General features: G+C 42.4%; 2 protein-coding genes across 8 annotated transcripts; both read right to left on the minus strand.

The window, feature by feature from the left end:
• Positions 1 to 920: 920 nt before the first annotated feature.
• Positions 921 to 12,421, minus strand: LOC105462650 (fibrillin-2-like). 5 transcript variants are annotated; one of them, XM_011709381.1, is made up of 21 exons: positions 12,079 to 12,421; positions 10,081 to 10,395; positions 9,523 to 9,933; positions 9,120 to 9,258; positions 8,678 to 8,895; positions 8,128 to 8,286; positions 7,876 to 8,028; positions 7,608 to 7,745; positions 6,727 to 7,030; positions 6,467 to 6,648; positions 6,029 to 6,357; positions 5,653 to 5,912; positions 5,179 to 5,499; positions 4,978 to 5,072; positions 4,532 to 4,585; positions 4,043 to 4,386; positions 3,363 to 3,817; positions 2,960 to 3,284; positions 2,629 to 2,881; positions 2,036 to 2,165; positions 921 to 1,871 (listed from the first exon to the last, which is right to left on the minus strand). In XM_011709381.1, the coding sequence occupies exons 1-21, from the start codon at positions 12,161 to 12,163 to the stop codon at positions 1,463 to 1,465; spliced, it is 5,079 nt and encodes a 1,692-aa protein (XP_011707683.1). In that variant the 5' UTR covers positions 12,164 to 12,421; the 3' UTR covers positions 921 to 1,462. The 5 variants fall into 5 exon arrangements, with proteins under 5 accessions (XP_011707683.1, XP_011707684.1, XP_011707681.1 ...); XM_011709382.1 differs by lacking the exon at positions 4,532 to 4,585; XM_011709379.1 differs by having other exon boundaries at positions 6,035 to 6,357; positions 7,876 to 8,286.
• A 1,663-nt stretch (positions 12,422 to 14,084) lies between these two features.
• On the minus strand, positions 14,085 to 18,383 carry LOC105462651 (protein SET). 3 transcript variants are annotated; one of them, XM_011709385.1, is made up of 5 exons: positions 18,019 to 18,383; positions 17,312 to 17,501; positions 16,951 to 17,147; positions 16,603 to 16,864; positions 14,085 to 16,368 (listed from the first exon to the last, which is right to left on the minus strand). In XM_011709385.1, exons 1-5 carry the CDS (start codon positions 18,271 to 18,273, stop codon positions 16,349 to 16,351), a joined length of 924 nt encoding a protein of 307 aa, XP_011707687.1. In that variant the 5' UTR covers positions 18,274 to 18,383; the 3' UTR covers positions 14,085 to 16,348. The 3 variants fall into 3 exon arrangements, with proteins under 3 accessions (XP_011707687.1, XP_011707685.1, XP_011707686.1); XM_011709383.1 differs by having other exon boundaries at positions 16,951 to 17,156; XM_011709384.1 differs by lacking the exon at positions 14,085 to 16,368 and adding an exon at positions 16,369 to 16,453 and having other exon boundaries at positions 16,951 to 17,156.
• Positions 18,384 to 19,505: the final 1,122 nt, after the last annotated feature.

The raw sequence follows: 19,505 nt of genomic DNA on the forward strand, positions 1-19,505 counted from the left end.
CGGCTAACCGTGAAACCTCACGAGAGAGATCAGCCGCGTCCTAGATATTACATGTTGTATTGGCGATGCGCGAACGCTTCGAGCCGACATGTCGTCAACGAGATTTCCCGATGACATAATCGCGTCCTCTCGTAATGTTCTAATACGTGTATATGTATATCGTCGTCGCGTCGTGCTGAAGAAATTTCCGAGCGACGCGATTATATTTCTATAGTATGCATTTTTCCCGGCGTGCCGCAAACGCGTCCCGCCCGAATTGTTCTATTTCCTGTTATCGTGTGTACATTAATATCGCTATCGTAGTTGTCGCTAGCTATTTAGATTATTATTGTTATTACAATTATACATATAATTATTAATATTATTTTATCACGATTGTATTCTAATTTACGCTGATCGCCATCGTCCGCCTTTGACGATATCGGCGATGTCCTCGCGACAGCGCAATTATCTTTAGTACAATTAAATCACTTTATTAGTAATAATGGCAATTCGCTGCACTACGGGTGAGCGTTCGTTATTCGCATCCAATGCGACAACAATTGTCGTCATATATAAAACGCGCAGTGATATTATTATATTTTATTTTTTACGATCTTTTACATATATATAATATTATGTTTTATATATATATATATGTGTGTATATATACATATATATATAATATTAAATATACATATATATACATATGTATATATTGCATTACACGCGCGTACCATGCAACGAAGCGGCAATTAACACTAAGGATCTCAGATTTGTTGCTTTATTCGTCTTCTGTGAAGGAGAAGTGAAGCGTTAGATTCGAAGCAATAGGCGTTGTTTCGATTACGAACAGCGGAATCGTGTTGGAGGGAGGAGAGTGTCGCTAGCGAAACATTTAATAAAGCTGCGATTTTGATAAAGTATCAAGCGCTTGGAAATTATTATCAATTTCATACGTCATCTAACGTAAGTTTATTCCATGTTTTATCCTCTACATGATATATTAACTTACAAGAATCTATATACATTTAATTTGATTTTTTTTTACATATCTACGATCGAAATACTAGCATGTGTTAATTATATATTTATTAATATGTTTATTTTAATATCTAATTTAAAAAATGAACAAAAAAATATGAAAAAGATCCGTATCATTAATCTTGAATGTATGCTGCTTAAAATGTCAATTGCATTTCATTTCTTAGAGAAAAATGTTTTCTATTATTTAATCAATTTAACGAAACAGAAGTTTTATTCAACAAGCTGTATAAGAACAGAAAAGATTCATATTTTTCAAGAAATTATCGCACTGGACAAGATAATATGATTTGGGAATATAATTCTTATTGCTCTTACGATTACGGTAACGTTATGAAAGAGGAGGCAATCACGCAATTAAACGTAGCTCTAAATTACTTCATTTTACGATCTTGGCTTCCGTCTCTACTCATCTCTGTCTTACCTCGAAAGGATTTTCTCAGAATTCGTATTGCGAGACGAAGATGAAGATCTTAGCGATGGCGCTACCGATGAACACGGCGTCGTGGTATATCTCCATGCTGAGATCCAGCTCAATCTCCTGCGGTCCGGCGATTGGGCGCGTCATCACCAGGACCGCCTGCGACGACGCCGGTCTCCTCAGGGCAAAGCAGGACTCCGTGGCGCGCGCGACATCCGGTGGTGCGCGCACGTCCATCAGTGCCATGCTGAACTGTATCGTCGAGTCGGGCTGATGGCTACCCCTCATGGTGAACAGCTCCAGTTGGCCGGTGGACGGGATGGGCAGCATGCTCACGAAGGTGATGTAGTTGTAGGAATAGTGCGAGGGCGATCGAAGGCACGCCAGGTCGCCCTTGCGGCAGAACCTCGAGGAGCGTACGCAGCGGCTGAAATCGCGAGCGGGAAATTTACGGATTCATTATCAAGTCGGTCAAATAACTAGCATCTATATTCGAAATTAACTCGACTATCAAACAAGCCATCGAACGTGACGAGAAAATTAAAATTAGAGAAAGTTGAATCTATTAGCTCCATCAAATTCAATCATTACTTTTTTCTTATGTGGTCCCGATGATATCCCGAGGGACAGTTTATCCGGTTACAACGGAAACCCCCGCGCGTGTTCTGGCACATCTCTTCCGCATCCCTGCAAACCTGGCCGGCCTCACACTCGTCGATGTCTGCGAACACACGTAGAGAGATAATTAAGTACGTTGCAGCACGTGGCGATATCGTGACCGCCAGCGATGTCGTGATTGCGCGAGATCGAGGAGATTGCGCGGGAGCTAGCGCGCGGCGTTCGTGCGCCGCGGTGACCCGAGCTGATGCTCCAGTTCGCCGGCAAACGGGTCAAGTACAAATTGCACCGTCGTTTCAATCGCGGGACAAACTAGGTGGAACGCGTGCCTCGTTCACGAAGCTACGACACCGTGACTCATGTAAACGTGACTCTCACTTTTCATCCGCGCGATCGATTCGCGCGATCGCTTTGGTACACGAAAACGCATGCCAATTTTTGGACCGTAACCGACGACTCTCTTTTTCCCCGACATAAAGTATGTTAATCCTCAATGCCCTCCATATTTCATTATTTCTTAAATACAATCGCTTTTCTGTAGAATCGTACTGCAAACGTCATTATACCTTGGCACGTTCGACCGTCGATACCGAGCCTGTATCCCTCGGGACACTTGCACGCGTAGCTTCCCGGCGTATTCTCGCAGATGCCGATGCAGAGATGATTGTCCTTGAATTCCGTGCACTCGTCAATGTCGATGCAAGTCCGGTTGTCGGCGTTTAGCCTGAATCCGGATTCGCATCCGCATCTGTAATTGCCCCACACGTTCAGACATATGTGCTGACAGAGCCCCGGCGTTTGTTGACACTCGTCGATATCCTGAAAGCAATCGTGATTATATAATTTCGAGACGAAAAAACATTTTTGTATTGGTCCGAATTGCACGGCGTGACTTACTTGGCAGGCACCGGCCGTTCCTCCAGTGTTCTCGAAGCCATCCCCGCACAGGCACTTGTAGGAGCCAACAGTGTTCTCGCAGCGGCTGTTCAGTCCGCAAATACCACTGCCGTAAATGCTGCACTCGTCGATGTCGACGCAATCGTTGTTCGGCCCAACCGTATGACCGGGCGGACAGATGCAGTGATAGCCGCCTTGCCGATTCTCGCAGGTCTGGCCCTTGCCGCACTCGTGCGTTCCCTCCCGACACTCGTCGATGTCGATGCAGTGCTGTCCGGTGGCATCCACCGTGTAACCGGGCAAGCAGATCACTACGGACGCGCATCTGTAAAATTTTCCCCGCGTTTCCAATTGTCGTGTACTCGTGTCGCTTCCTCTATCGATTGGCAATTTTTACGCGTACCTGTAAGACCCCAGAGTGTTGATGCACTTTTGCATGGACCTGAAGCAGGGATTCGGCGTTCTCTGGCACTCGTCGATGTCCACGCATTTGCCGCTGGAGCCGGACTCGAAGCCGCGCGGACAGTTCGGCCAAGTTTGACCGGCCGGGGTCAACGACGTCGCGGGCGTCGTCGTCGTCGTGAACGTCGCGATTCTCATCGTCGTCGTCGTCATCGGCGACGTGCGCGACGACGGAGCCGGTATACGCGGGATGCGATCGCAGCGGTACGAGCCCAGGGTGTTTCTGCACTGGTACCCGGGCCCGCAGTCGTGGGTACCCAGGACACACTCGTCGTCGTCCTCGCAGATCTCCGTCGCGGCGTTGAGGGTGTATCCGGTACCGCAGGGCAGGAAGCGCGTGCACGTGTAACTGCCGATCGTGTTGTCGCATCGCTGCGTCGCCAGGCAGTCGTTCTCCTTCAAATAAAAATGTTAAAAATCGACGGCGAGCAGTGTTCCGCATTGGGGAAGAGATAACGCGGACTTTTACATGCTTTTAATTTATCTTCCTCGGCACGACGCGCAAGATGTCACAATATTTGTATCTTTCTTTCTAGATTCACGCCATAAATGTCAGATCGCGTTGATATATACGTTTACGCGAGCGTCTCGGAGAGTCTCGTCGTCGTTCTTGTCGTTTACCTGCAACTGACATTCGTTGATATCGACGCAGGCCTGCGTGAGATTATCGCGCCTGAAACCGGTCTTGCAAGTGCACATATAACTGCCTATGGTATTGACGCAGTCCTCGTTGCTGCTGCAAGCATCCTCGAGCTCCCTGCACTCGTTGACGTCGACGCAGCCGCGATTCCTCACGAACCTGGTGCCGCGTATACACTTCTCGTTCATCGGCGCTGGTATCGGCGTCGTGGACGGTTTCCTGGTCATCGGGACCGGCGGTAGCGCGCAGCTGTAACCACCCGGTTGATTGTAGCAACGCTTGTCCCCCCCGCAATTGTCCAACCTTTCCTCACACTCGTCGATGTCTATAATTTCAGACAAAGTAGATTTTAGATGATGAAACTTACGAATATCCTTTCCTTTGTATTAAAGCAAGTTTTTCTTTAAATTGAAATATTAGGATAGTATAATGATTAAATAAAAGCATTGTTAATTTCTTGCAAAACATACCCTGGCATTTAAGCTTCCGATTTATATCTCTGATAAAAGCAATGTTGAAAGCAACTGAAATAATGTAGGACGACATATAAACTTGCATATAAAACACAAACATAATTCGGTGCAATAAAAATTACGTATCGATGGAAACAATATTTGTGATTAATCGTGCACATCGAAAGCCGACAGAAATAGTATATTTCACCCGTACGCGAGGAATTTATCGAACATACGCCAATCAGTCAACCTGAGTTCAATATCGTTTTGACGAGTTCTGAAAATACGAAAAATATCTGAAATTGGTTAATACAATAGTGCAAAATACGTACAGGTTCACGCTACAACTAAAAAGAAAAGAAAAGAGGAACAGCCAAAAATATACATATAAAGTTTCTACGATTAATAAAAGCGACTCATTAATTTTAAAGGATAAATTTTATAAAAATTATTAGATGTACCTGTGCACATGCGAAAATCAGGGCGATACCGATAGCCAGAAGGACAAGCTGGTCGTTGGCGTTGACGAGGAGGAGGTGGAGGAGGTCTCTCGCACCTGCAAGATATACATCATCGAATATTTTTAAACTCCTGTTTTATTATATTTATCCGACAGATATAGAACTTCCAATAGATTTTCTAAAAAAAAAAGTTACGCGCACCTGTATGTACCCGGCAGGTTGACGCATCTCTCGGAGAACTTCGCATCACAGCTGTACTGCCCGATTAGGCATTCATCGATGTCCTCGCATCGTCGAGTGCCCAAAGAATACTGGTATCCGGACGGGCAGGAGGGCAGTCTGGTCAAACACTCGAAGCCGCCTTCTTTATTTGCGCAGTACTGGTGTAAGTCGAGCCGACAGTTATGCAGGCCCTCGGAGCACTCGTCGATGTCCAGGCAGGTGCCGTTGAAGGCTCGCCTGTAGCCGCGGCTGCAGGGCAGTATCAACTCGCAGACGAAGGATCCGTTGGTGTTGACGCATCTGCGGATGCAACATTCGCGGATATTTGTAAATTCGAGTATTATTAGGAAATAACGTTAGAGGAAAGAAAAATCAATCGTTATATATATGTAATTATTGTAGAAAAAAGAATATGCGATTTCTGATGCGTTTGCATAACATAAAGACGCGCACCTATGCGTACTCTGAGGACAGTCGTGCCTGCCCAACAAGCACTCGTCCACGTCTTGACAGCCCTTCGTCGTCGTGCTGAAGTACCAGCCGGTACTGCAAAGGGGCGAGCAATCGTAACCCCCTGGAGTATTCCTGCACTTCTCGTGATCCCGACACCCAGGACCGACCGCGCACTCGTCTATGTCCACGCAGTAGCCCGTATCCGCGTCTCTCTTGTATCCCAGGCCACAAGGTTCGGTGGACCAGTAACGATCCGTGCCCTGGAGCAGAGATTTGGATATGTTACGTTAAAGTGATAATTTTTACGAATAATGCGTATCTGCATGTCGTTCGCGCAAAATCAACGTAATCCTAAATTCGCGAAATTTTTAGGCACCTGTACCCTGTTGTAGCGCGAACCAATGAACGGTCTTCTTGCTATGTCGCTAGTCGTCGTCTCGGTAGTGCTGGTAGTAGTCCGCGTTCCGCAAACGTAGGAGCCGTTCGTATTAATGCAATATTGAGTCGAGCTGTTGCACGTATGCAAACCGAGCAAACATTCGTTAATATCTTCGCAACGTTCCTTGGCCCCGCTCGTATATCGAGAAGTGTTACGCAGCCGGAAACCAGGTGGACAGATTGGAGAACATCGGTAGCCACCCTCCGTGTTCACGCAACGCTCGCCTGTGTCGCAAGTCGCTTTTCCATTGGCGCACTCGTCGACATCTGCGATATATAAATTATCAAAACGACTGAAATTACCAGAATCTCCGATAATAATAATAATATTAATAAAATACAATTCAGGATTTGAAATGGGAATAATTATACTTACCAATGCAACGGCCAGATTTTCCATCGAAAACATAGCCGACGTTGCAATCTTCGATTTCGTTCATGACCGACGAAACGCTCGTTCCCTCTAATTTGTTCCCTCTGCTAAATCGATCGTCGCGTTGATTGACGTTGGTCTCCTCCGTGATAGACATCCCAGTAGTGTTTTCAATCGGCACGCACCTATTTTTTTTTAAATATAATAATTTGTTAAAATTTTACTTTAAATCTACGTCATTGAATTGTTACAGAATGTCGCACCTGTAACTACCAATTTCGTTAACACAACGCTCGTCGGGCTCGCAAGAATGCAATTTTTCGTTGCACTCGTCGACGTCGATACACCTCGTCATTCCGGAGTCGTTAGAGAGCTTGTATCCCGCGGAACAAGTCATGCGTGAACCCGATTGCATATTCTTTTGACGGTCGGACGGATCCTTGTCGATTGGAAGACGCGGAAAAGGACTCGCCGATATCTTTGTGCATTCGTACGCACCCTCCGTGTTAACGCATATTGTGCTGGGGTCGGGGCAAGGATTTCTCGACTCGATGCACTCGTCTACGTCTAAAAGGAAATACATGGTAATATGAAAATCATATAATCGTGGATCATAATCTATTTATTCTTGTAGAAAGAAAATTTCAAATTGTTGAAAATATGCCATATAACTTTCGGATTTCAAATTCTCTAAAATCTTAACTATTCAGCAGTACGAATTTATAGTACAGTATAATTTCTGTTGTTATATTAATAAAATTATATTATTTAATATAATTTAATGAAATTATATTAATTAATGATTGCATACGGATTATCAAAAACGTGATCACTTAAGAAATTAACTGATTACTCACATGCATGAAAGATATGAGGATGAAGCGTTGCATGCGAAATCAGATCGTTGATGCGAACTCAAATTCCTATGGTAATCCACAACATTTTTTATGATCATTCGATCGATCTTTTACAATGAAAAAAAATTGCGATCGCGAGATGCATGCATACGGTTACCTGTTAGAAAGACCGGAAATTTAAGTATAAAACTATAGTAAAAGACAAAGTAAATTAAAAAATTTACTTTGTCGCAAAAGCGTGCGTCATTAACAAAAATTTACTAAAACTCGTCGAGATGAAAACTCACCAACGCAGACACCCAGACTGATACTATACGTGAATCCTTTCCCGCATTTCATATCGCACTCGTAAGCACCCTCGGTGTTTCGACATTGTTCGACATCTGCCAGACAGCTGTGAATAGCTTCCGCGCACTCGTCCACATCTGATTAACAAATAAGCGGAGAGGGAACGCGTGAAGAGGGAAGATTTCCCGCGGAAGATTCATCCATTTTACCACATTCGCGAATTTATTTGACCGAACAATCGTACAATATATACTGCCAATATTATACCTTTGCACAGCTGCAACGTTTTGTCGAACTTGAATCCCGCGGGGCAGGATTTCACCCCGGTCATTTCCAGACACTCGTAACTACCCTGCGTGTTCACGCAGAACGGCTTGTCGGCGGCGCAGGCAGCCGATAAGACGGCGCACTCGTCGATATCTGAAAAATAAGCGAGTAGCAATAATTTCGACTTATCGAATTTGTCGATCGAGGGTGCGCGGATGACTTTATGGGAAAGACGTGCGCTTTTCTTCTCACCTACGCATTCGCCCGTCAGCGGCTGCCACTCGTAGCCCGGGGGGCAAGCTTCGTAAGGCGCGTTCTTCGCGGACCTCTCCCTGATGCAAATATACGATCCTATGGTGTTCTGGCAGCCTCCGTCGGGACACACATTGCGCTCCAGACACTCATCCACGTCTGGTGTGCGGTGTCAGCGAAAAGTGACGATCACATGCGAAAATGGTACGCACGATTGCAGAAACAAGCAGCGCGGAGTGCGATTGAACGAGAATTATAATCTCGCAGAATAATAAAAAAAAGAAAGAAGGTACAGAGACTCGATTGCAATTAATTCACATAAGCGAGTAGATATACGAGACAAAGATGTAACAATGCCACCAGCGAACATAGCGATACAATCGACGCGATATTGCGGTACACGAGAAAAACATGACATACGAGTATGTTAGTTTGTATCAAGTAAACGACGCTTCTGTTATCGCTTTAAAAAAAATAATAAATGTCAAATGCCATTCCCTTACCTGTATACGCGAGCGTTATACATTTTCTCCAATTATAGTATACATACCGTCGCACACCTGAATGGTGGCGTTATAACGATAGCCCAACGGGCACAACGGCGACAATTCATTATCCTCGGCTTTGTCCGGTTTCTTTTTATTCCGCGGCGACCTCGCGATGCACGAACGTCCGTCGCTGGCCAGGTCGTATCCTGGATTACAGCTGCATACGACAGCCACTCCGTTGTCGGTGCATCGATGCTCACAGGGATGAGTCGGTCTGCATCTAAAAGCGGACATTTCATTGTTAATATTTTTATTATTAATAATAAACGCTTCTCACAGATTGAGATGATAAAGCTGACTTTCCATCGTTTTGCAGCGCGTTCGCGATATCGTCGCCAATAATTATAATTAACTGGAATGACAATCGTATCACAAATGCATTTTCCAGAGCAATAAAAAGATGTATATTAAATATTAAATATTAAAAATCTATATAATTTGTACCTGTCGATCTGCTTGCAAGTCTTGCCGTCCTGCAACAAAGTGAAGCCGTCGCGGCACTCGCAGCGATACGAGCCCTGCGTCGGGACGCAAATGTCAGAGCAAAGTTTGCCTTTCATGAGCTGACAGATATCGTCCAGCTCTGTGAATCAGAACATTGTGATTTAAAGTCGCGCTTGCACATAGACTATAAAAAAAAAAGGAAAAGTTACGACTGCGCCGACATTCTCCTTTACGCGCTTAAGAAAAACGCGTCGCGCAGTTCACGCCGTTCACAGTATTTATTTGCAGTGCGAATTTTATTCGCCGACATGTTTTTAGTTTATAAATTTTATCATTTATAATTACAGAGTATGTAATAATATTCCACGCGATAAATTGTTTCTTTGTGCAAATTGTACGTCACCTGGAGTTGGTATCGAGTACGGCGTGGAGTCTGACGATGTAGAGGACGGATCATCCGAGGATGTAGATAAAGGTGATGTAGGTGATGACGATGACGACGAAAACGACGACGGCGACGTCGAAAACGACGACGATGACGATAACGGCGATGATGATGGTGACGACGATAGCGACGGTGATGACGATGACGAGGACAACGACGGCGACGGCGAATACGAGGACGTTGGCGAGGACGACGATGAGAAATCTAGATCGGTTTCGGTCGAGGTCTCGCTCGTTAGTTCACTCGTAAGATCCGTCGTGGAGCTCGGCGACGCTTCGCGACAACATTCCATGAACGCTGGATCCCAAGGAATGCCGAATGAAAAGCTTTTGAAGGAGCATCCTTGACCCATAGACCCCGCGAGGATACCTGATAATACATTGATGAAGACACTCGTCAGGGATAATCGATACGAATGAGTTTATCCGAGTATCGTTCTGAACAAGAAGCTATTCGTTAATTATACATTAAGTACTCTCTCGACGTAATTCGCAAGATATAAGTAAAAGTAGTCACCTAGCTTGCAGCCCTCGCAGCAGTCGCGATGGTAATCGCCGCGACCGGGCGTCTTCGGGGATCTTTGCGACGTCGCGCTCGTCACGCAGGCGAGACCTTCGCGCGCGTCGGCTTTTCCCTTTTCGCACTGCAGCTCGTGGTAGGCGCGAACGCAACAGATATCCACCGCCTCCAGGCAGAGGCCCTGCTCTACGACCGGCACTCCGGTCACCGGCCCGGTGAACTTCTCGCACCTAAGGCCCTCCTTAGCCCAAGAGGTTCCAAGGCCGCAGCATTTCTCGAACTGAGCCTCCATTCTTCCCTCGACGACGAGCGCTATTTCGAGCGATAAAAATTAAGCGAGGCGTGTTAATTTGCTCGGAAAAGCAGATGCCGATTATTACATTGTGCTTGGTATTAATTTAATGATAATATATATATATGTATACCTAAAAGTTAAATCGACTAAAAATATATAAAAATTTGAATCCTTTGTCCTTCCAACAGCAAAAGTAAATTGAAAATAAATATACGCGCGTGGTTTCTTGAAACAACTTTAAATGTCTTGTTTTTTATCTGTGTGCGTGCCGTAAATTAACTCGAAAAGAACGAGATGGCAAGCGTATCTAGGTCAAATGCTCTGTTTGATTTTTGTCAGGCTTATCACTTTCTCAATCCTTTCGTCGTTCGCTCAAAAAACTTGGCGGATCTCTTATTTGCATTATTACGAAATTCTCACGGCGAAAGCACGAAAGCGCCTGACAATTAGAAAAATAGAATCATCTCTTCTCGCGATTCTCACATAAGAAATTATAAAGAGATTTATGAATCTATTGAGGAAATATGCGAGAGAGGAACTAGCGGGGGGAAAAAATGCGCTTTGCACATTGATAAGAGCGAAAATCTAATTTCTCTTAGACATCGTGTGTTTTCCCACTGATAGATGCGAGTCGCGAATTTTATCTGTAAAATATATATCAATCTAGCGCGCAAACAGTTTCTGCGAAGAGCTTAGAGATCCTCCAATAGCGCGTTCACAATCTCAATTGTTCCTCAATGCGTCCGATCTACATATAATGCGAAAATTAATTTATATCAATCGACGCGCCGTGTGCACGAAACTACCATGGGCGTCGATCGCGTGCTCTTTTTGCACAAAACGTGTCGAGATCGTACACTTTGGAGTTAACATGGAATTTTATGAACGTCAAACGCAAAAGATTACATATAAATCTATCATGAGAAAAAGAACGTTACACATAAAGCGACAGAATGCATTGTGCGATACGTATGTATTTTGTATGTGTAGAAAAGGTAGCATTCTCTTTTGAAGAAAATTTTTGCCTGCGCCCATGTCGCCCACTTAAATACAATTATTGATATCTTTAGAATATATTGGCGATCGAACTTCGTGGAACTTCGCCTTGAAGTTTCGAAATGCCAAACGCAATTCATAGTATTCATAGTATTCTGCGTGCGCAAATAAGCCTAGGTCAATGGAGAACTTAACTAATAGGATGATTTGCTTAACGTCGGTACACACATTGAACATCGTTGTGACGCAATGAAATTTAGTCTATTGCAAATAGCGATTTGATAATTTTATACAGGGAAAACACGCGCGCGGTGCGTTAATTAAATTTTTTAAAAATTCTCCAAGTTTCTTCTACGATATTTATAATTTCCACGTGAATACTTTTCTGGAAGTTGGAGTTTATCTCAATTTATACACACCAAAGTCATACGGTTTTTTTATGTAAAAATCTATCTCAACATGATCAGATAGATTCGATGAAAAAAATTTGATAAAAAAAAGGAATATTGGAAAAGCGAAAATTAATTAAGTAAGCTAAAAACTAGTTGCGTTTCTGATATCACTTGAAATTTTTGTGCGGTAATTAATTGAATTTCTTTAATATATTCTCGAATAATATTCTTAATAGTCTTGAATAATTTTGGGCAAATAAATTCTAGCGATTCGATCGGGAATTCAATTGTTATTCGGACTACGATAGTTACCTCGTTTGTGCAGGACCAGCTGCTCCAGGTGGACCATCAGGAGGAGGAGGATGAAGGGCGCAGCGAAATCGATATAACGTGCCATTTTCCCTCATCGATCGAACACTGTGATTATTAGACTCGCGCGACTTTTCGCGTCGATCGAACAACGCGATTGAAATTTTTCTTTTTTCTTCGCGGGAAAATCGTCTTTTCTTTTATCACTGTCTTTTAAAACCTCTTCGAGAGAAACGCGTGAGCGACCGTCCCGAAGAAGTTTCGCCCGGATGCGCCTTGGACGAGCGCTCAGCTTGAATTGAAGCATTTGGTACGCCGGCACTTCGGTTTTGTCATCTGCACCTTTGTACATCTCCCTCGCAGGTCCCGGGCCTCTCCTTCTACCCTTCGTCCTCATCCTCCCTCCTTCTGTAACGCGGCAACACACTGTTGCGTAGTACGATCGACAAGTCTGCCGTCCTTCCCTCTCACTCTCTCTTTTTCTCTCTGTCTCGTCAGATATGAGAATACGCGTGATACGCTTGCAGACTTCGTGTGTGTTGATTAATAGCGCGATTCCAACAGAAACGGAGGCACACACAGACAGGCGCGATAATCTTCAAAATCGTCGCGTGTCGTTTGCGACTTGATGGAAACGATTGGGAAGCTCCGAATAAATTAAGATTCAAGATTTTATTAAAAATAAGTACAGTTTCTTAAATGCAATTGTTGCTAAAAAAAAAGATATTAACAATCAATCTATATTTTAAATTATACTATGTTTTATCGCGATCTGTTTATTGAGTAAATATATTGTATGTTTGCATAGGCTTTCATAAGCAAATGCGAATACAGCTACGCGGCTTACTCTTCTTCGCCGTCCTCGTGACTTCTTCCGCAGCTTCTGCTCCTCCATGCCGCAGCACAAAGCAACTTTTTTTGCCGAGGGTTTCTCAACAGTGGCCCCCTTGTCGCACGAAATTTCGTATCATCCATCAGGCGCATGTTGCCTCCAAATCTCAACAAGGGTAAATTTATAATCTAAATCGTCATTTATAAATAAACGATGCTTTATTAACGAGAAATCTGTGATAAGATTTTATCCGACTCTGTTCTCATTAGATGCTAAGAAATTTTGTAGAATTCTTGCGCCGCCAGAAGAAATTGTCAAGAGAAAATAAAATATTAAGTTGTTATTTAACGTTAACGATTTTATTTCGAAGATATATTGACTGATAAATTTAATCGTCGTTATCGTTGATTTGGATTTCGCTTCACTTTATGTAGGTCTACGTTCTTATACGGGGGACGCAGAATATCGCCCCGCCATCATCGTCGTGGCAGCGATATTGATGCTGACTATGACACCCTGGCTCACAGTCGCGCATTGTGAAAAAATCCTGCGTTTCAGAAGCCGCCAGCCGCACACGCATCATCCTCGAGGTTCGCCGTCTTACGCAGCCGCGCGCGTCTTCGGATCTGAAGTGGCGCTTTTTTGCCCACGGCTGGGTCTGCATGTGCTCGGTCTGCTCGTAATAGGATCAGGGCGAACGACGCTCGTGTGAATCACGCGTGTCCATGTAAGAAGTGGAGAATTTGACAATCCGCTGAGAAAGGGGGAGAAAAAAAAATGCGGTTAACGCGCTCTTCGTAGGGGACCGGGGATAAGTTTATTTGGTCGGTCGCTTCCTGTTCCGCATTTCGGCCGGCGAATATGGTCGCGACTCCCACGAATCTAACGAAATTCCACGAATGACGATGATCGTTAGTCCCCCTCCCCCCAAAAAAAAGAAATTAAAAAATTTCAGTTCTGCAAGTCTCTGTAACACTGATCTTTAAAATTCCGATGTGACATTAAATTATCTCGACGAAGGCTGTATAATTATCTAATTATATCACACGATAAAGTAAACCGCTGCAATATAACTAAATGCTGTTCGATAGCGACAGGCTACGTAATATCGTGCACGCGTATCTCTATAAGACTATCTACAAGACTACAATGAACAATATAAAAATTCAAACTTTGTATCTCAAACTGGCAACTTTATTCTGATCTGATGCGTGTTTGCGTAACACGGGTACGTCGTCCGACGTGAAGGTTTACACTTGATTCTCGTGTTCTCGCGCGTCTCATCCTCGCTAAGGACACATTTATTCTTCGTGCGGCAAAAAAAAAAGAGAGCAGTTTTCGCACATCTCTCCGTGAGAGAATGCACGATGTAAAAAATTTATTACAACTCGTCGCTCTCTTTCCAAGATAACTATCCTTTCTCACGTAAGACGCAACGGAATCGAAACAATAGGTATCAATGAATGTAATATACAAACACACAAATGTCTAATGGTAAAATACGAATCTTATTGGTCTTATCATTTCTATAATTTTGACAATACTTCCTTTTCTCACACATGTTAGCGGTAACACGTATTAATCTAATAAATACTGACAGAACCGCATATCCGAATAATAAAACAACACGAGAATATATATATCCTTAATTAAAAAATATCGCTGTTGTACTTTATTCTAAAATTAGACAATTACAGCTTATCTTATCAAATCGACTACGAGCGTTTTCTATTCGAGATATAGTAATTACTTGTTTCCTCCTAGGCTTCGAAGAATGCAGAGTAACCAATGAGATTCTGTTTACTGATGCGAATGTGTAACCGACAACTTGTGTATTTCTCGTCTATTGACGCCGATTAGAGAAGAGACAGTAAGAGCGACGTCGTGATTTCGTATCTTGATTTCACCTTTGCCATATAATACGATAATCTCCTACAGTGAAATCATCGTTAGGAGTACGCGATGTATCAAATGTAAGAAATGTCTCACGAAACACTTACTTTATATGGGTAAATCGTGACACGAAGTGTGGAAGAACGTGAACGAGGTGTGACAAGATGAAGATATTATCTTTTTGAGTGTGACAAGCTTTGCGATGGATATCATCGTTAAAAATTGAACTTGAATTCCTCGGACGATCGTCCAACAGAGAATCAATGCTAATCGAAACGGATCTCGATACAGAGCACATCTCATTTGTCCGTGAGTAATAAAATACACAATTTTACGTTGCAATTTTTTATCGAAAGTTTTTATCGAATTGTACATAATTCCTTGAGCGTAGCAACACATTTCTATATTGCTCGAGTATGGTAATCGGTTTATAAAATTCAAACTAAAGTATTAAGATAACAAAACAACAGCTCCGTTACATAGCTGCGAGTAAAAGTATTCTATAATAATATATGAATACAGTATCTATGCGTTTTCGTTTATTAGAGGCAACATTGTAACATGATATAGCCAAAATTATATGTGCTATGTCATAGTTATATGCCATGTATGCATAATGTAAATTTTTTTACGTGTAACTTATAACGGGGCACCACCGATATTTCTCTCATGCCTATTAATATAAGATTACATTTAAAAAATGTCAGGTAAAGTAAAAATGCAGTCTGTGTTGTAGTCTGCGGTAATATAAATTAAATAAGTTAGTAACAATTATGAATCATTCAAAAGTTTTTATCACTATCCACCACTCTCCAGACTAATAATAGACGACACATGTGATTATAAAAAAAAAATGAATCGTAGCAAAGGATAAAATCTTTATTCTACGTGTTTTATTCAAAAAGTAATAAGACAATGGTTATGTGAAGGTCCGTGTGTACGTGCGGAAAAGGAGGAATGACAGTTGTCACTCTCAAAAATTCTACTTTAAAAACACCTCGTTCTGGAAGTCATATCTAAAGAATCATTTTTATGAGAAAGCAAATGGAACTCCCCACCTAGTGCCTCGTTTCTATATTTTATCCTAACTTATCGATAAAATCCGCGATATTAAGAACCAAGCGGACATTTTTTTCTGTCGCATATTTCATTAAGGAAACGACGAGACTAGGCCATATGAATATAACTGAGGAATTCGTACTACGTTCCGATTACAGATTTAGTGCAATGGTGGAAACCTATCTAATCCAATCCAGACCCTTTCCTTTCAAACCACTTTCTATATTATCTTAACAAATGCTGTATTTTTATACACAGGTTCTCAATCGAAAGAGTCTAAGATCCTTTAAATTCTGGCTTCTCTATTTTCGTATATACGAGGAAAAAAAAGCATGCGTCCTGAGATTTATTCATATGGCGTAATATTTTCAGTCCACTAGACTATCTGCTCTTGATTGATTCGGTGCACACATTTTCATTCATTTTTCTTTTTTTTTTCTTGTTCATGTTATTTGCGGAGTACAATGTCAGAAGCCGGACATTCCAACTTTATTCAGGTTCTTCTCCCTCTGTAACAATGGATCTCCATATTAGGGTACTCTTACACTGATCCGTTTTCTGTCGTACGACAAATTTTTCAAGCCTGATGATTGACTGTAAGAAAAAGAAGTTGTCGGATCTCTCTATTCTATAGTCAATCAATAGGCTTGAAATGCTTTGTTGCACGACAAAAACGAGGACAAATGTAATATTAGCCTTAAGCGTGTCATATAACACGCGTAAAACTTGATCTCTACGCTCACCATCATGATCCACTTCATCGTCCACCAACAGATCATCCTCTTCGTTGACGCCATCGTCTTCATCGTTCACAGCCTCGTCCTCATCGTCATCTTCATCCACGTCATCCTCCACTACCACTATGCTGTCGTCTCCTTCCTCTCCTTCTCCCCCATCATCGCCATCATCCGCACCATCCTCCTCTTCATCCTCCTCTTCACTTTCGCATTCCTCACCATCGCCCTCAATACCATTCTCAACGTCTATATCCGGAGCCAGATAATACTAAAACCCATGAAATAAATAATAATGTATTAACGCATACATAATCTTCCTTAACATTTAAATATATCTTTAAAGTGGTAGTTTACCTGCAGTGGGTTAGGCCACATATCATCCTTAATTAGTTCAGCTATCTCGTCTGAGCTTGGATCTCCGTGATCCGTGAACCAATCGAAAAATGACCTATGTTTGAGTGGCCTCTTGCGTCCTTTCAGCGGTGCTTTGGTTTTTGCTCTCTTTGTTAAATCCCGACCCTCTTTCCAACGAATCTGTGTACTTTGAGATGCTGGATCTCCTGCAAAACAGCAGGAGATTCATCGCAACTATGATACTCAATTAAATCACATTATATTATACATTTCTTTCTAAATTGTTACGCAATTATGGTTTTCTATCTATGTATCGATTTAATAGCAAAATTAAATAAAAGCTGACAACAAATGCGCTCACCAGAAGACCCTAGATGAAATTCCTTAGTTAAAACGTCATTTTCAAAATATGGATTCTTGTCAAAGTAAAAATTAATCCTATAGCCAGATTTGATATCTTCAAATTCTTCAACTTCTAATTTGTTTAAGAATCTCAGTGCGTCTTCCTCGTCTTCTTCCAATATGTCTGCTATTTCTTTGTTGTTTACAAACTAAATTTCTCATAAGAAAAAATATTAATATGAATCAACTTGACTTAATAATAATCATAAGAAAAGTACCATTCATCAATGCCGTTCTATCATTCAAAACGATCAACGCGAGATTCAAAGTTGGAGTCAAATAACTCCGGATTCGGGAATATATACCGCGATTCAATTTGATCTCTCTACACGCTCCGGACACGTTACTAATTTATACATGAAATATCGAAAGACTGAGATATCGTCGCGCGTTTCCGCGAGCCGACAGCGGCACGGCGCAGATCCTCCGAGAGTGCGGCGTCGATCCGGCGACCGATATAAAAAGCATTAATCATAAAAATGCGTAATCGTCTACGCGGGTTATACACGCTTACGCACGTACACAAGTAGGTAAGATGGCGGCGGCGGTTGCCGGTGGACGCCGGCACCATCGAGAAACGTCAAAACGGCGCGCGGGTCCGCGCGCCGGAGCTCGTCGGCTCGCGCGAACGGACGGCGCGGGCGCGGCGTCGGCGGTAAAGGATACAGCGGTGACCCAGAAGTTGGGTATCCTCTTGATGATGTCGTTGCGCTTCTGGAAGTAGGGCTTGCGCAGCTTGTTATACTTCTTCTCGACCTCGAGGATCTCGTCGCTGGCCTTCTCGTTCAGGCCATCGATTTGATTCTGACAGCCGTCGATCTCCTCGAGGGTCTTCTGTATCTCGACGTCGTAGTCGCGGGCGTCCCCCTCACCCGAGCCCGGATCCTCCTGCTCCTTGGCCTTCTTGTTCGACGACGACATGGTTGTTAAACGCGCGCTCTCTCGCCACCACTACTACACGCCGCACTCTGTTTATTTCCCGTACGCGTTCGCCCACACAGCCTCTCCGTCACGCCGATGCCGAGTACGCACTGTGCGGCGCGCAAGCGGCGCAAGCGACACCGCGACCACGGGTCGCGTAACGTCTAGATGGGCGACCACGTACGTCCCCGCGCGTTAAGTCCCGTATCGCATGAACCGAATTCAATCGCGATGGAAGTAGAAAACAAAATAATCCGCATAAAATCTCCACTATTAAATTATAAACAAAGATTGAGAATTAGAAATCGGAGATTAAAAATCAAATTGTTAAAGCTATTAAGGCATATTAATTGTAAGATTAGTAGAGTCCAATTGCTCAAATTCTACTACAAAATCCACTTTTTTTTAAGATCCCATTTAGTGTGCCTGCAATAAATAACGAGATAACAAACTACTTGATTAGCTACGTTATTTTGTAATTAGTATTTTGAATAGATAAATAATATTAAGTAAATGATATTAAATAAATATATTAAATAAATGATATTATAACATTATAAGTATGCTTATAAATATATTAAATAAATGATATTATAACATTATAAGTATGCTTATTTATAAAGCATTTGTATAACAATAAATTATGATTTTAACAATACATATATTATTCAAATATATTTAACAATCGCAAATTTATATCAATAGTCGATAATATCGACACTCTTCAATTATCTGCGGGCCCTTCGGGCCCCTTTGATGGTCATGGAAATTTGTTCAGGATTGACGAGGTCTTTAATTTTAACAGTATCTCACCGATGCTAATTATTAATAATAACGCAATTTTATTATAATTACCAATATTTATTACCAAACTTTCGATTCATCAAAATCGACAAAAAGTATCAGGAGAATATGCAGTTCACGTAAGAGATGACACTAATCAAAATTTTAAGAACTGTAATATCAAGAATTTTTAACTTTTTAATTCTGAGGATTTGTGTCGCAAAAAATTAGAGTTTCGAAAAATTAATATATCAGAAAAATATAATCAAGTAAAAAGGAACGCGAGTCAAAATCCACGTTTTTGCAACTTAAAAAAAATTATTAACTTTCGTTATCAGTGCAGTGACTCATCATTTGTTCCGTCGCGCAACGCACATTTCGAATTAAGCTCGGTTTCGAGCGTTCACTCGGGATAGTCGGAAATCTTCGTGGACGATGATATCCGGTCC

This window comes from Wasmannia auropunctata, unplaced genomic scaffold, assembly GCF_000956235.1.
Source record: "Wasmannia auropunctata unplaced genomic scaffold, wasmannia.A_1.0 LD336095.1, whole genome shotgun sequence".
Taxonomy (NCBI): Eukaryota; Metazoa; Arthropoda; class Insecta; order Hymenoptera; family Formicidae; genus Wasmannia; species Wasmannia auropunctata.

Coding starts and splice junctions, on each gene's coding strand:
- LOC105462651 (XM_011709383.1), bottom strand. CDS start 18,273: ATGTCGTCGTCGAACAAGAAGGCCAAGGAGCAGGAGGATCCGGGCTCG. Junction 17,502..18,018: donor CCAACTTCTGGGTCACCGCT/GTATCCTTTACC, acceptor TGAGAAATTTAG/TTTGTAAACAACAAAGAAAT. Junction 16,369..16,602: donor CGATGAAGTGGATCATGATG/GTGAGCGTAGAG, acceptor CCATTGTTACAG/AGGGAGAAGAACCTGAATAA.
- LOC105462650 (XM_011709378.1), bottom strand. CDS start 12,163: ATGGCACGTTATATCGATTTCGCTGCGCCCTTCATCCTCCTCCTCCTG. Junction 8,896..9,119: donor ACTTGCAAGCAGATCGACAG/GTACAAATTATA, acceptor GTCCGCTTTTAG/ATGCAGACCGACTCATCCCT. Junction 6,649..6,726: donor AACGAAATTGGTAGTTACAG/GTGCGACATTCT, acceptor AAAAAAAAATAG/GTGCGTGCCGATTGAAAACA.